The sequence below is a fragment of the Polistes canadensis genome, unplaced genomic scaffold (assembly GCF_001313835.1).
Source record: "Polistes canadensis isolate GaletaPanama2010 unplaced genomic scaffold, ASM131383v1 scaffold_2, whole genome shotgun sequence".
Lineage (NCBI taxonomy): Eukaryota > Metazoa > Arthropoda > Insecta > Hymenoptera > Vespidae > Polistes > Polistes canadensis.
The window spans coordinates 242,773-260,311 of NW_014569549.1; the positions used below are offsets into that span (position 1 = coordinate 242,773).

The window sequence follows — 17,539 nt, forward strand, 5'->3', positions numbered from 1 at the left end:
TTATCATATTATAATATTGATGATAAAAATGAAATTCGTAATATTCGTAAATAATTGAACTTATATTAAATACACACACTTCGTGTTCGTTTCTTTTTTTTGCAAATTAATTAATTCATAAAAATGATTAAAAAAACTAAAAAGAATTTTACGAACGCTGTAATAAAGTAGCATACGACGATATGATTTATTGTCATGTTAGAAAAAAACAAAAAAAAAAAAAAGAAAGGAACAAAAAATGTAGCAGTTCTATATTATAACATACGAACGAGGAAGAACAGCTTACGTGATATGTATCGAGAACAAAAAAAAGAAAAAAGAAAATAAAATGGCGTAGTGTATACGTAAAAGGGGGAATTACGAAAGAGAGAGAGAGAGAGAGAGAGTGAGGAGCGGATTTTGGTTCACGAGGAAGAACTTTCTTTTTCCATCCCCGGTAGAGAGAAGAAGTACTTCCGGTTGTGTAACAGGCACCTACACTCATCGTGGCATACGTTGCACCCCCAGACAGTTTCCTCCCCCTCCCACCCCTCCACCCCCCTCCTTCTGCACCTTTTTCTCTTCCTCTTCCTGTCTCTTTCTTTCTTTATTTATTTCTTTTCTTTTTTTTTCTCTTTTTCTTTCTTTCTTTCTTTCTTTCTTTCTTTCTTTTTCATTTTCTCGATCAGAAGTAGTCGTACGCCCTGCTTTATACGAATAAACGCCCACAAAGGATCTCCAGTTTTCGAAGAACATTTTTTTCTTTTTTTTTTTTTAATCTTCCCCGAACGAGAGTGAGAGAGAGAGAGAGAGAGAGGGAAAAGGACAAACAGAAAAAAAAGCGAACGGTGCAGCTTGGATTTGGAAACGCGTACAACGTTTTTATTTCTTTCATTTTTGTTTTTTTTTATATCTATTTTATAATTTTCTTTCTTGTTTTTTTCTTCTACTTTTGTTTATTTTTTTCTGATTGCATTCTCCCTTATTCCATCTTTGCGCGTATACACGTGTATACGTATAGTTGATGAAGTTTCATTTTTTTTATTTTATTACGAGAATAGTGTACAGGAAACGAAACGCGTTGAGCGTTCTGATAGATTCGATTCTATCGATCGATAGATAAAGAATCGAACCCATCCTCGTAATTATCCGTTCAAGCGAAGTTTAATTATATTACGGGGGAAAAAATTGATTTTTTTCCATATAATCGTTGGGGGTTTGAATATAAAATTTATAATATTATGAATAGAATTTTATTAAATAAAAACTTGAATAAAAATATTTTCGTTGAGAGAGGGAAACGATCGTATATAATTCAGATGTTTATTAAATTAATCGATTGGGAATCAAAAGCGGGAAATTAATAATCGTGATTTTCGTTATTTTTCTAATTTATGGAATTTCCTCACCTTTTGAAAGAAAGTACAAACGCCTATGAACTCGAAGAAAGTGCATGAAGGATAAGAATCAGGTATAAATATAATGCAACAAGTCGTTCCTTGTATATATGTACGTTTACTATACATACATGTATACAGACGTATGTGTGTGTATGTGTATCTACTATGCGCGAAGTGAATGCCATCGTTAAAGCGTATATACATTGCGTCACACGCAAAGGTCTTCTTCTTTTCTTCGTTCCGAGGTGCGTGACTGGCGCGACCATAAATTTTTGTCTAACAAATATGGAACGTTTACGTTAACTGACTAATTAATACTTCTTTAGGATTATCGTTTATAATCAAACAATATCGATATATATATATANATTTTATTAATTTTATATTTTATAAAATTTCGTCTAAAATGTTTCTTCCATTTTCTTTTTTCTTTCTTGCTAATTGAGTAAGTTTCATAATTTTTATTTTTAGGACATATTACTCTGGGAAATAATAAATATTGCGTGTATATTAAAGTATTGATAATTATTTAAAAAGAATCCAATGTGAATAGGATTAATTGAAAAGTTTTGATTTTTAAAGAGTAAAAACTTTGAATTAATTTTGATCGAAATCAATAATTATGTTCGGTTATGTAATATAAACTGTTTTACATTAATAAAATTTCTTCAATCCTTTCCATCGTCGTAAACGTTGAGACGTCAAAATTTCTTGATAAATTTCGGATCGATTAAAATAAATAAAAAAAAAAAAAAAAAGAAAAAAGAAAAGAAAAATACAATCAACGTGAATTTCGTCGAACGTAATGGCGGACATTTTTCTTTTTTTTCTCTATCTTCGTTTCTCGGTAAGATCCCCAAGTTGTACTCGTTATTTCCTTTTTTCAACCAAACATAATTTGCAAATCTTTTCACGGTTAGTAAGAAACGTCAAGTGGCTTTACAATGACGAAACTACTTGAAGATAGACGTGGTAGTTTGTTTTCTATCTCTTTTACTTATTCTTTCTATCTCATGTCCTGAGAAAGGTCGATATCCTTAGAGTAGAAAATCCTGTGGTCAAGCGGTTAAAGGGACGAGGGCTCCAAAGCGGATTATGTCGATTTCCTTGTGGGGCATTGGAGCTTCTACCACCATATTGCAATGAAGTTCTATCAACAACGAAACCCTTTCGATTATATTGTATGTATCTATGATTCTCCTTCAAATTACCTGGATTATACTTGCAAATCTATTTTATTATCCTTTTTCCAATCATTCTCATACTTATTTCGTTTTTTTTTTTCTTTTTTTTTCTATATTTGTAATAATAAATGTATCGCAAAAAATATTGCTATATCAAAAATAAAAAAGAAATAAAGAATCGTAAATTCGAGCATCATTAACGTCACGTTTGTGTCAGAGTTATTTTTTTCGTAAGAAATTATGTCATTGAATTAGGCAACAAATGAATGCAAAATTTTTATCCTATAATCGTACGATAATTATATTATATGAAAATTTGTATATTATTCGAATATTTTTGCGATAATAAACATGATCGATATGCAATCTTGACAAATTGTATATTTAATTTAATTTAATTTAATTTAATTAATTAACGATAAAACTTGTTTCTTTTTTTTATATTAAAGTTTCTTCAATCTATATGATAGTAGATAATATTTATTTTATTTCGTTATAATATAAATAAATAGTTTAACTATATTGCAAATTTGTGAAGATTTGCACGTAAATATCTTCACATACCGAAAACGACATCTATGCAAACTTTATTTCTCATCACCGACCGTCAACAATGTAGCTTTTAACGATTTTTTGACGAATCGTAACACCGTTATTATTAAAAAGTATCAAAATTGTGAGAGGAAAAATTAAATCTTAGAAATATAATCAACAAAATGATTCTAATCTTCGAGACTTTTGAAAAACATTTTATCGATCATTTATCGTTTCCTACGTTGCCGACGAACAATAATTTATAAATTACATTCAAATAATTCATAATTATGCGAATATACGTCGCATGGTATTAAGTATAATCAACACAAATTCGTCTAATCATTCGCGATACAATGAAAAAAGAATATTTTTTATTACAATAAATTATTGCAATTAAGATAAGTAATTGCAATAAAAAGAAAATAATTCATTGCAACAAATAAAAAATTAAACAAACGATGATTTTAATCTAAAAATGTATATTCCCCACAGCATTTTATAAAAAACAAAATATCTTCAATTTTATATTTTTATTTTTATATGCCGTTGATTTTTTTTGTTTCCTATACAAATTTAAACTGTATGCGTATAAAGTATATAAATGGATGAATTGAAAAGTATTTGGCTTAACGCGTAAACAATTTCTTTTTCGGTCAAAATAATTTTTATTGAAAGAAAAAGAAATAAATTAGAAATATTTTTTGTCAAGCTTAAGATTTGTCAACCCACTCATATATTATATTTAATTAATTAATGTAATTATTCCTTGATATATTTACAATTTTTTAATTTTGACTAAACTATGATAACCCATGTTACTCGTTGCAAGTATAGTAACATTCGTACAGGCGTTATACTTCAAAGAATGGTGAATGAATGTCTGAAAAGAATACTCACGTTGCATACTGCAACTTTGTAAATTGAACAACAAACGAACAAACAAACAAATTAAATATAAGCTTTTCATCTAAACACAGCATTTATATATTCTAACAATTGTATAATATCGTTGAAACGATTAAAAGAAATGAACGAGACAGGAATCAAAATGTTACAGAAGAGAAATGCATTTTTATTAACAAATGTGATAACAATAATAAATAATTAAATGTCACATACGCGGAGAACAATAAATATAAATCATGGGATAAATCGTGCTACTATGATCCATCGAATTTCATTTGAGAAAAAAGAGAAAAACAAATTAAAAAAAAACAATTATCAAAATTATCGATCGGCATTATTTACCGATCTTCGATCAGATAGATCAAAGTACGTCCAACGCATGAAATGATCGATGAGAAGAAGATCTTTTTTTTCAAAGACGTAGAAACAAAAAAAAAAGATAAACAAAAAGTTAATCTACGAGAGAGAAGAAAAATAGAAAAGCGGTGAGAGAGAAATGGTGTTATGCTTATCGAAAATATGAATTTTCGTATCGATTAGCGTGTCAATTGATATTTTGTTATTAAACATCTTTGGTCTGGACGAATAATGATCGATACGGCATTGCGACTAATAATTGATAGCTCAAAAATTATTAGCCTTTTTTCCTTTTTTCTTTTGTTTTTGTTTTTTTTTTCTCGTTTAATAATTCGACGGGCTTCCAGCACTTGACGATGAAGAAGATGACGATGAAGATGATGACGATGAAGGTGAACCGAGAGAACTATAGGAGCTGGAACCACTGCTAGGTGAATAATAACTGTACGCTAGATTCTGTGACTCCACACCATTGGTCGGGGTCCAAACGCGGGAATACGGGCCGGTTCCGTCCCATGTGTTGGCCGGATCATAACTCGACGTGGTCGAGGGCATAGGTGGAGCTCCGTATGGGGGAGTAGCCGGTTCCATCGACATACCTAAAAGAAAAGAAACAAATGTATTGTTTAAACGAGATAATAGAACATTGTCGATAATTATTTATTAACACGCAACAGAATTTCAATGATATTTATTATTATTTCACATTTACCCATAGGCATCATCATGCCACCCTTCTTTAAAAATTGTACAGCGAGGAATCCGATGACCAATAATATAGCGAGTTTAGATAGAACTAAAGCCTTCAATGCTTTCAATCCAATAATAGCAACTAATATTGGCATAAGTGCTTTTAGTTTCAATTTCAACAATAGCAAAAATGGCAGTAACAATTTCTTCTTAAGTAATCCACGAGCCTGATTGTTAACAACGTCGTTCCCTTGAAACTCTATGTCGAGATCTGCCAAACTTCTGCTAGGCCTATATTTCAAACTGGCGTCTACGAAGGGTAAATCCATGCCATAGTCGAAACTCTTGAGATACTTGAAAGTCCTAGCAACGATGGCTTCGTCAACGGTATCAAGAGACCTTGCTTCAGTTACTGTACCCAACTTTTCGTCGAGGTATTCGAGGATCTCGTGTTTTAAACAATTAGACCAAGATTCCGCCGGGATGCAGTGGTTCAAAGAATTCGTCAGAAGATCCTGATTGGATGATCCTAACGCGATCGATCCTGCCACCAACAAAATCGGTAATATCGCTCTCGTGATCGTCATTATTTCTTTTTAAATTCGCGCACCAGACTTGTTTCTAATCACTTTCGAAGTTTCACACTTTAATACGATCGATTTCTATTGTAAACGAAATGATCTATTATCTCTAATGATGATGATTGTAAATAAAAAAAAAAATAATAAAATATGAATGTGTGTGTTGTTTTTGGACTCCTCCTCGTGCGTACGAACGATCGGCGATCGAACTGCGACTGACGGAGGAGTGGCCCGCCCCTTTTATTTAATTTGCCCCCCATGAATCTATGTTATTCGGTCGCGCATGCCGGGAATCAACGATGGAAGGAAAATTATTCAAATTTCACTGGCATAGACCAACCAGTCCCTATACGTACACGAATAACGCGCCTACGTTTGTCGGAATTGTCTTCGTCTTCGTTTTCTTCTTCGTCTTCGTCTTGTTTCTCGCGTACAATGTCGCGTACGTCGTACACCATGGCATGCGATACCTACTAGGTGATACACGGGAAACGGAACTTACCCCCTTCGTCTCTCTTTCTCTCTTTCTCTTTCTCTTTTTCTCTCTTTAACATAAGTATTTTCTTTCATCGGTGTTCTTACTTGGACTCCAGTTGCACCAGCTGCACCATAAAACTTATCCATCCATCATTATCATTTAAAGTCCGGTTTATTTTTCAACTATTTCTTCAAATTTGAAAACTAATGAAAACGCGCAAAGTTTTTCTCTACTTTCCCCCATCAAATTCTATTCATACCTTTTAGTAACATTAATTTGCGTTTTTTCTTTCGTTTTAAATTAGTCATTAATTTCACTGACTAGTTTCGTTAAATGACAAATTATTTCGTCGAGTCAGGTGACACGAATTGATCTCATTCATTCATTCATTCGTTCGTTCGTTCATTCATTCATCGGCACGATGTTAGGTTTTTGTTTTCGTTGGATGTGAATTTTATATTACACATATATATATATGTTCTCGTTACGTGTCGAATGTAATTCAACTATGACTTACTATGACACTTTCTACTCGTTTCCATGATACTTTTACAACTATTTTGTATTTTATTTTCCTGTAAATTTGTTTTTTTTTCTTTTTTTTTTTTTATTACACGAGTATCCCAACCTATTGTCAATTTTCGTGGACACAACGGTGAAAGTGAATTTATATTTGAAAGCGCATTTATAACAACGGGTTGACAACTTTCTCACATGTAGTATGTAGATCAAGCAAATAGAATTTTATTTTTATTTTTTTATTAGATTCGGTGTCATTTTATATTTTGTTAAAATGAATGTACAGAAAATGTTTGAGACATTTATAAAACCTGTTCATTCAATTCAAATTTCCGTAGAAACCAACATAATTTAATAAAGTATAATTTATTCCATATAAAAAAGTATTATATTTTTCATATATAATTTCTAACATATTCTGTATCATTATTTTAAATCACACTTTAAGAGTGTATTATATTTATATTATTCGATACGATTAGAATATATATTGCATCGTTAATAATTATCATTCGTGTATTCATGAAAATAATTATTATTTTATCACATCGAAATAAATTATAGAAATAAATTAAACTTATAATTAATCATTATGACAGCCACATTTAATTAATACGTTTAATACAATAAATTATTTTTATATGATATAAAAGATGATTAGAAACATTCAATATCGTTTGTTTGATTAACATATGAGTAATACATTCAATAAATTATTTCTCAATTGAACGAAATAATAACTACGGACGTATAATTATTGTGTACAATATTATTTATTTTTTCATTTAATAAAGTTTTGCATAGAGGTAGTATTCGTAAATTATAAATAACACGATGTGATTTGCAATAATAATAATTTATTAAATAAATGTGACACCAACAGGAAAGTCGTAATTTTACACATGTCAAAATTACATGTGATATCATTTTCAAAAAGTGGTTAGAAGAAAATCTCAAATATAATTTGATTGCAATACTAATAATAAAAAACTACTAATAATAAAAAAGAAAAAATAAAATAAAACATAGAAACAAGAAAGTAGGTATTTTAGAAAAATCGATACGTCTGACGCATTGTGTTAAAAATATTCGGTAAAGGATAAAAAATAAAATATATTAAAAATAACATCACATATATAAGTTGCAATAATAATAATAATAATTTATTAAATAAATTCTACAACAACGCGAAAAAAAAGGAAAGTAGCTATTTTACAAAAGTCAAGTGTGGATATAATTATTCTGATAATAATTATCATTGTTTCTTTTTATTTTACGATTGTGCGTATCCCGAATAGGCGAGATTTTGCGCGTATTGCGAGGAAGGTTCTTGTTCTTGATTCGAGAATGATCTGTATTGCGTTTGATATTCCCAAGGACCATGAGCGGCAAGGGGTGCAGCGTGGTTTTCGGCTGCAATCTTTTTGCAAAGTTGGAAAATGGCCATGCCTACGGAAATGATGAAACTGAAGAATGACAATTGAAGTGCGTTCCATGCTTTCAATCCAAGAACACCAATGGCCAATGGAATCAGTGTCATGGCCTTCAACAGGACGAACACGAGAATCGGTATGACGACCTTCTTCAATTTAGATTTGCGAGCTTCTTCAACGGCACGACCTTGACCAAACTGGACGTCAAAGGTAATCCTGTCGTCGTCGATGTTTCTCGAGCTAACTTTGACGGTAGATTCCAGTGGTAATTTAAATGTTACGTCGTGAGTAGTCAAATAGGATTGTACGGTATCGATGAATGATCCTTCACCGCGTGCAGACACATCTTCGGCTGGATACGAGTTACGTGTTACCTCCACTGACTCGGATACCTTAACGAACAAACAAAAAATATAATGAACCAATAACTGTTACGAAGTGTAATGAAAAGAAAATCCAATTGTGTGATCTATGATATTTAGTCTTAAAAAGATGTCCTTTTCATTATTACCTTGAAGCTGTCCTTGCGGAATAATTGATCGAGAAGATTGAGAACTTTGAACTTCATGCAGGATACCTCGTCGTTTTTCTGCGCGCACTCGGATTTGGTCTGATCGACCATTTGATCCAAATTGGTACCCTTCCAGAGTTCATTTTTCGCTGGCTGAGCCACGACCAACGCTATCAACGAACAGATTATTAAGAACTTCATGATGATTACGATTACGATAACAACGATAAGGGATTCTTATAAATATATGTATATCCCAAAAAGATAAAAAAATAGAAGATGATAATAATAATAGGACGATGGGGCTCGCGTTCGTTCTCGTCCTCGTCCTCGAAGTGTCTTAGAAAGACGTTTATACCACGACTGATGCCAATGGGTTGGGCATGTCGCTATTTATACGACAGGCCAATGGTCGAATCGTAACATCGGTAAGTCCAGGATGCACGATGCGTACGTACGCTCACTGAACGCCCCCCTACCACCCCCACCTCACCCCACCCGACCTCACCAACCAATTCACCGGCATGACCACGAATTTTCTTTTCGTTCAGTATGGTCTTCGATTATCGAGGCCTCGGCTTCGATCGTGAATGGAATAAACAATTAACCAATGACAATTCACTCTATGAACTCTAATATAATACATTGATATACTTACGATTTATTTAACACCTAATGGGGGGGAGGGGATACGAATTTGTCTGGGCCAATGGGACATACAGACCCATTTTTTAATACACCAATTACGCCATGGAATTTGAAATTCATTAAATGTACCCCCTACACCCTCCCCCTGCCACCACCGTCCCCCTCAGATAAATTTGTTTTCTATCAACGATCGTCATACCTGATTAACGAAACCCGATGGTCCCCCTCCCTGCCCCCTCGCTATATTATTCGATTTTCTTTCCGACTTACTTCGCTAATCGACTACTTAATTAAGAATTTTTGTTGTCCGTTAAACCCTTTCTTCGATTTCTAACGAAAGTTAACTCTCGTCTACGTGACGATATTCGAAATTCCAATTTGACACGGAGCCCCCCGTCCTGCCCGTTTTAATTCATTCCGATCAGGAATATATTATTATCTTCTTTTCACCTGTTTAAGGTACGATCATTTAAATATAGCACAGTAATCGTGATCGATGTCATCGTTCATTTTTTTTTTATTTTTAATTAATTATAATCAAGTTAGGTATATATATACTTTCAATGTTATTATTTAAACTTACTCTAATTTTCTCTAACATCGTAAATGTTTATTATATATATATATTATATAATATTCGATGATTAAAAAATAAATTTCTTAAAATTTTAATTAAATGTTAATGAAAAATATATATTGATAACTATATCCGGTGTAATAATCGAAACGGAACAATTGAGAACGGAAATATAATCGGGCTTTCGTGTGTTGTAAGGGTAGGAAATAAATACTCGAAGTATCTTTCGTAAATGATCACCGTTGTAACATTGGCATTGAAGCACACAACGATCATTTTTAATTCTCAACACGAACACGACTTTCCACGCGTCTGCTCCGTTAAAACAACGTTCCTCTCTTTCCTCTTCCGTCCTCCCCCACCCCCACGTTTTACCCACGCGTGACAATCCGTCATAGTTGTGTTAATTTCACCCCCCGTCTAAAGGCATAATTAAAATGTCTCTTCACGTCGGTCTCACGCGGAACAACTTAAAAGAAATAGAAAGAGAGAGAGAGAGAGAGAGAGAGAGAGAGAGAGAAAGAGAGAGAGAGAGAGAAAAGGAATGACCTAACTATCGTAAATGCGTGTCGCGCATGAGTTTCTCGTACGAGAATATCGAGGATACACGAGACACTTTTGTTTCTTTCCTTTCTTTCTTTCTTTCTTTTCTTTCTATTTCCATTTTTATCTTCTACTTATTATATATTCTCTACTTTTTATTATTACTTACACGAATAATAATTAATTTCGTTGTCGAGAAATAAATGAACAATTGGAACACCGAGTCATCGCGTTATTTGTTTCAGCATACAAACGACAATTGTTTATACAATGAATTTCAATTAACGTTCGTTCATTTTCCCCGAAATGATCGTTAAAATGCTGGTTAATGTAGAAAGCAAGAAAAAAAGAAAAAGAAAAAAGAATTATTCATATATATATATACTCTAGGAAATAAATATATATTTTTATTCCGAGTGTTGTTTTTTTTTTCTTTCAAACCGACAAAGGTGTAAAGTAACAACTTTCTACGTTCACGTTCGAACATCATTATAATTTATTATTAACCTTCTTTTTGTATATTAGTCGAACTTAACTCACTTTAGTATATCGTCCCACGTTGTTATTTTGTATCAAGGTTAGATAGAATCACGTCTAACAAGTTTACACGCACGTTTTAAAAAGGGATTCCACAAACTTTCCTGACCGAAAGAACAATAATGAGCTTTCGCTAGCTAATCGTGATGGAAGGGACGTAATTTCGCTTTCTCGTTTCACCTAATCTCGAGTATACATACGTAATACTGAATATATTCAACAAAAAAAAAAAAAGAAATACTTTTAATTTGTTCTAGAATACTTATACAGCAAGGGATGAAGAAAAAAGAAAATAATTTGATGAGAAAATGTAACGTGTTGCTTTTTTTCTTTTTTTTTTATTCAATTTTTATAAATAAAAAAGGGGGTAAGAGGACAGGCGAATCGCATGAATAAATAATATTAAATATATATAAACAATCTAATGAGGTATCAATAGAAAAAATGTGAATTCCTATTTCCTATAGGCTCTGTATGGACCATGAGCTGAAGTATCCCAATGAGGTGGATGTTCAACTGGTGGGTGTCCATAATGTACAACTTCGTAAGCAACCTTAGGCTTAGTTAACTTGAATATCATCATTGCACCGCTCAAAACCATTGATAAAAGACCGAGAGTAAGAGCTTTCCACGTTTTCATTGCGATCAGAGCTAATGCCAGGGGTACCAATGCGGTGGCCTTGAACTTGAGACCCAATAGGAAAGGAATCATCACTTTCTTCACGAAACCACGTCCTGAAAATGACATTATATTTAATCTTAACAATTCATTATCATTTTTTTCCTCTTAATTTTTCTTTTTTTTGTCCAATTATTGATTTTAACCCCGAAAAAATATTTGTCGTTACCTTGTCCATTTGAGGAATCACTGAGTGGTACGGTTAAACTCTTAGGAACATTTTCTACTAACGATCTTGGTACGATATTCGATCCAACTATTGCTTCAGGTAATTTAGCTTCGAGAGTATGACTGGACAAATAAGCGTCAACCTTTTCGAGCATCAATGATCGAAGTAATTCTTTCCTTGCTGGATCAACGATGTCATACTTCGTTGGGTAATATTCATCAGGATTCTCTTCGATTATTTCTCGCGACTTGATTATCGACAAATCTTCCGTGATTGCAAGTTTTTCTTGTTTTGCAGCGTCGCTCAGATAAGACAAAACTTTAGGTCTTACGCATGACAACATTGATTTGCTATCAGCACACCTGTAACAAAATATATAAGATCGTTAATTTATTGGTTAAGTTTTTCGTTTTATTTTCCTAATTCAAATGAACAATTTAATTCGATGATTTCATTTTCTTTAGTTTCTTTCTATTTTATATAATACTTACCTGTAATAAATATTCGTAAGAACTTCAGCCGTGGTGGGAACATTTTGTGCTTGCCCTAACGCGACAAGTAGGGTTAAAGTATAAGCAAATGAGATCACGATCCTCATGGTTGATACTAACGATTCGCGAGACTAAACACCGAATGCCACTTCGACACGAAGACAACGCGGTTTTATAGCCGATGGTAGGATACGAACGAACGATGAATTTTGATCAGGAAACAACGACAACGACAACGACTACGACGACGACGTGTTGCTTGCCGAAAGGAAAGAAGAAAGCTTCGTTATCTAGGGTGCCAATGTTTTCACGACTCGATTAATTCCTTCCCTCTGGAATAAATATTTTTTGTTTTATTTTCATACCCACAGATCCACGTTTTCAATTTTACGTAAGGTTAAACAAAACTCGACTTGGGATACCTGATGTATCAATTTATTCGTATGTATACGTTAATATAACATTTTTTTGTTTGATAATTTAAATTACAATTAAATATTAGCAACAATGGTCTATTTAGTTTTTAGTATTTTTATTCTTAGATCATCCAATTAAATAATATAAAATTATTGTTAAAGTGTGTTTGTATCAAGTGTTGTTTTATATCAGTTGATATAAAAACGATAGGATTTTATTACCAGTGTTGTTTGAACAGGTTAATTTATTGCAGGTGCATTATGCTTCTCTTTGAAAGCTAATAAATCTACTTTTTTTTTTTTTTTAATTTTTAATTATTTTTCATTTACGACTTCCTGCATTCCAAGATTGTAATATATTAAGTTTATTTAGGTTCTCGGTCAAGAATTCGTTTACAAGTTCTTAACAATAATTAAAATTCTATCTTCGTCATTCATAATCGCATTCATACGATCCTATAGATCATTCATTATTATTTAGGCTAACTGTATGTCACTGCTACTTTCGATTATTCCATTTATTATTTTTTACTAAACTCAATATCTTTATTTTTATTTATAATATATATATTTCGAAGATATAGAAATAAACAAATTCTTAAAATATATTTTGTTTAATCATTTAAGAATGAAACACAGAAAAAAGAGAAAATGCAAATATTTGATCAATGATTTATTGTACAGAATAAAACAACAATGCGTATAATTATCATTTAGGATTTGTTTTAGGATTTTCATGTGACATAATAATTAACAATGTACAACAGATCGGACAAGTAAAACATGCAAATGTCGAGAGACTTATTGAATGATTGTTCAGAAACATTGGGTATGGCACCCGAGTACGTAAGTGTATAATCAATTTTAATAATAATAACTTAAATTAAAGATAAATAATCAAAATTATTGAAAAAAAAATAAAAAAACACTTGAAAAGGAATAAATACTGAAAAGAGAAACGCAACATTATAAATAAATAATATAATTTACTGCAAATCTTATTATATAAAAATCACATAATATTATATATACCTGTTGGTGTAATATCTAACGAATTAGCGATATCTTGTCAAGGCTAAATATTTTTAAATTCATACATTTATACAAAACAAATTAGATGAATGAAATTAATTAATACTCGGCATTGACAATGATATTATTAAAAATAACGTGAGACATCGCTGTAACGATGGATCGAATCTAAATTATCGTCAGATTCGATAGAAACTGGTGTTATGGAAAGGGTATAATTTTTTTTTTTACATGGAATATTTTCACACTTAACATTAATCATGGCAATATTGTTAAAATATAAAACGTCGTGTATCGAGGAACGAGCAAACACTTCACTGGTTTAAACGCGTCGTCTAACTTCATGGAAAGTTAGAATAACGTGCCACGCATATAAGTTTCTCACACAGATTATCTAATTACCGCTAGATGAGATGCACATACATCTTTATTTATTGTATCATAATAAACCACACGCACACACACACACACATAAAGACACACAGGTGTGTGTTACAAAATTAAATAATATTTTATTCCGTATTTATGTGACAGGGATACGTTCGTACGCAATCGCCACGATCTTGACCTATTCTAGCAGCGTTCAAATATTTATGAAACTTTTGACTTGAAGCACTCTCCAACGTGCCACGTTTCAATTCTTGCGGATCTCTGAAAAACAAAACGATATGATTTTATCAAATAATTCTATTAATTACTTTATATCGTATATATTTAAATCCAAATATATCCAAAAAATAATTATCGTTTGTAATCTCTTTTATAACGTGAGAGTTAATAAAAAAAAAAAACATGAAATAAAAGCAATTAACATTGACGAAAGTAATCAATAAAAATGATAAATAAATAAATAAAGAAAATATAAATGAAGAAGCGAAGACGGAACGTGATTATCCACCGATCTGAGATGACCCGATTATTGTTACTTCGATTACCGCCTTTCTCTTAACTATACTTATTAACAATCGATATCAAACCAAATGAAATATAATTTTATAAATGTATATACGTTTATACCTGGATAATTCGTTCGAGACTAGATTACTGTGAGGTGAGTAAACGGTTGGATTTTTGTACATGCTGCAAATGAGCCTCTCGCGGCAAGATTCATCGAAGAATCTCAATTGTGCAAAAATATCTTCCAAACGATTAATTATAGGTCCGTAATAATCATCGTCGTATGTCTGCGTAACTGACGACGACGAGACGATTGAATTTTTCGAAGTAGCAACGACCTTGTTTATCCTCGGTACAGTTGCAGCCTGTCTAACATTAGCTTGACTTAGAATCCCGTAAGTATTTTTCTTCACGTTCGTTATTGGTTGTTTTACTGGAACACCCGGTAGAACGTTGACAGACTTAACGGAAGTAGATATACCATTGGGTTCGACAACACGACGATTGTATTTGTCATCGAGGTATCCCGAGTAGGCCAAATTATGTGCGTGAGCTGAGATCGAAAGAGGATATTTGTCTTTGTACGATGGTGAAACTACAACTGGTCTAACATTTGCTGCATATTGGGGAATACCATATTGATTATTGTAATTAGTTCCTGTTGGATATTCAGAAATTGGATTATTCATTGGTGCTGGTAAAACACCAGGAACGTGTTTGTTTGTTGTATCCTCGTATAAATCATCGTACGGCTCGATACCCCACTCTTTCAATTCTTCCACGTCTTTCCGATATTGTATATGGGGATGAGCGTAATCATAACCATTGAAATCATCTTCGTGATGATGATGGTGATCATAGTAAGCTGGTACCGGTACTGGAACGGGAACGTGGTGATGATGATGGGCAATCTGTTAAGAATATAGATATTATAGTTTACTTAATAAAGTTATAAATAAAAATAATAATAATAATAATATAAGATTGTGTTATACCTGATGATGGTGATGATGATATTTCGGTCCATGTGACGTATAGAAACTCGAGCACAATTTAAATATATGAGCAAACGGTGGTATAAGGAAGAGTAATAATTTTAAGAATAATTTCTTTGCAGCACCAACTCCGAATAAGAATGGTATTACGAATAAAAATTTCACTTTGATCAATTTGATGATCAATATCAATGCTATAAAACTAAATATCAATTTGTTCTGTATGAATTTTTCTGAAAGGAAAAAAAAAATGTATGTATGTCGATATTATTATTTCCATTTGACGTAATAATAACCTAGATTGCATGTATATAATACTAATGTAATACTTTCTAACTTACTTATTTTCTTAAATATTCTTCCCTCGTTACTGACACCACTACCTTGGTTGAAATCTAATCTAATTAGTGCACCGGTATCGTCAATTTGTCGTGGACTTATCTTCATCGTTGTACCTTCGAACAAAATTTTAGGCAATTCAATCTCGTAATTTCTCGTAACCAAAAATTTCATAGCTTTTTGCCTAAGTGCATCGGTTATTTCTTCCAACGGTGATTTAGGTCGTTCATCCATCATTCTACCACGTCTTCTCGTACCATTCGCATCGTTTTCTTTATCATCGTTTTCGTCATCCTCCAACTCGCAATTTTTGTTCATAGATCTATCATCATCTATCAGATTCTCATCGATACTCCTCCGATCATTATTTCCTATCCCACACGTACCATAATTTAAATTATTTTTCGTAAGCGTTAAACCATCGAATATCGTGATATTATTTTGATCACTGAATGTACCGTCCAAATAACTGTACGCATTTTTTTGAATACACGAAAAGGTCACTTTCTTTTTACAATCCTTCAACAAACCATGCCAAAGTTCGTTATCCGTTGTATTCGTTGTTGATATCAATTGATCCAAATGAAATGTTTTAGCGAAGGAGTAAAGTTTATCGTAATTCAATAGTTCCGATCTAGTTGAATCGATTAACATGAGAATGGCAACGAACCAGATTACATTTCCCAACATTATTGATCTTCTAATATGCATTTTTCAAACTTATATTACCTACTTTCTAAGATAATATTCTATAGAAATTCAGTAATCTCTCTCTCTTTTAACACTTTTCATTCAAACGATAAAACACACTGTTCACGTTACTTTGCCGTTTTTCTTAGAACAATAATCTTCTTTCTTTCTTTCTTTCTTTCTTTCTTTTTTTGTTTGGAATACTCAAACAAGTAGGCACATCCGTGTTCGCGTGTCAATCTTCAATCGAATGAAATAACGAAAAGAAATTTAATCGAAATATATATAATTACAACATCGGGAATAGATTAAAATCGTATTATCGATTATCGATCGTGGCATTAAGGTTTCATAATAGACGAGAATTGGCACACTCGTTGACATTCTTATCACTTTCGAGACACATATATACTAATTTGGTTGAACTAATCGAGTAAACTCGACCTATTTGTTACTCTCTCTTTCCTTCCTTCTTTCTTTCTTTCTCTCTCTCTCTCTCTCTCTTTCTCGCGTATTTTTGAATCTTATCAAAATCTTTCGATCTCTCGAGACGCGTTCCGTTCAATCTCCCGGTTAAAACTAACCACGAGCTACCACACCGTTCTTGGTTACAATTCACCTGGAGCGTCAAGTATGTCAAAGGCCCTCCTACTCCTTCTACGTACAGCTCCGTGGAAGGTCATTATCGTCTTTCCTCTCCCAACAGACAGTCTCACGTTCACCTGTATTTTCATGTTAGTTCATTTCAATCAAACCATCTTATTCTTATTCTTACTCTTATCATTATTATTTAATCATAATCTATTTATATTTAATATCCCTATCACTTTTTTTTTTTAATACAAACAGGTTACAATATTTTTCTTTTCAATTTTTCGTTATTTATATTATCTCATCTTTTTTTTTTTTATTTTTATATTTAATTAATTATATTTATATAATTAATTAAAT

General features: G+C 32.2%; 4 protein-coding genes across 5 annotated transcripts; all 4 read right to left on the reverse strand.

Moving 5' to 3' along the window:
- Nucleotides 1–4,687: 4,687 nt before the first annotated feature.
- On the reverse strand, nt 4,688–5,640 carry LOC106784566. The gene is made up of 2 exons (XM_014744274.1): nt 5,076–5,640; nt 4,688–4,962 (listed from the first exon to the last, which is right to left on the reverse strand). The coding sequence occupies exons 1-2, from the start codon at nt 5,638–5,640 to the stop codon at nt 4,688–4,690; spliced, it is 840 nt and encodes a 279-aa protein (XP_014599760.1).
- A 2,264-nt stretch (nt 5,641–7,904) lies between these two features.
- On the reverse strand, nt 7,905–8,776 carry LOC106784743. Its single transcript, XM_014744599.1, has 2 exons — nt 8,576–8,776; nt 7,905–8,456 (listed from the first exon to the last, which is right to left on the reverse strand). Exons 1-2 carry the CDS (start codon nt 8,774–8,776, stop codon nt 7,905–7,907), a joined length of 753 nt encoding a protein of 250 aa, XP_014600085.1.
- A 2,558-nt stretch (nt 8,777–11,334) lies between these two features.
- On the reverse strand, nt 11,335–12,326 carry LOC106784568. Its single transcript, XM_014744289.1, has 3 exons — nt 12,220–12,326; nt 11,729–12,090; nt 11,335–11,615 (listed from the first exon to the last, which is right to left on the reverse strand). Exons 1-3 carry the CDS (start codon nt 12,324–12,326, stop codon nt 11,335–11,337), a joined length of 750 nt encoding a protein of 249 aa, XP_014599775.1.
- Nucleotides 12,327–13,628: 1,302 nt separating this feature from the next.
- Nucleotides 13,629–17,167, reverse strand: LOC106784714. Of its 2 annotated transcripts, XM_014744552.1 has the most exons (5): nt 15,901–17,167; nt 15,560–15,792; nt 15,199–15,475; nt 14,685–15,117; nt 13,629–14,318 (listed from the first exon to the last, which is right to left on the reverse strand). In XM_014744552.1, the coding sequence occupies exons 1-5, from the start codon at nt 16,607–16,609 to the stop codon at nt 14,180–14,182; spliced, it is 1,791 nt and encodes a 596-aa protein (XP_014600038.1). In that variant the 5' UTR covers nt 16,610–17,167; the 3' UTR covers nt 13,629–14,179. The 2 variants fall into 2 exon arrangements, with proteins under 2 accessions (XP_014600038.1, XP_014600031.1); XM_014744545.1 differs by having other exon boundaries at nt 14,685–15,475.
- Between the last annotated feature and the right edge of the window lie 372 nt (nt 17,168–17,539).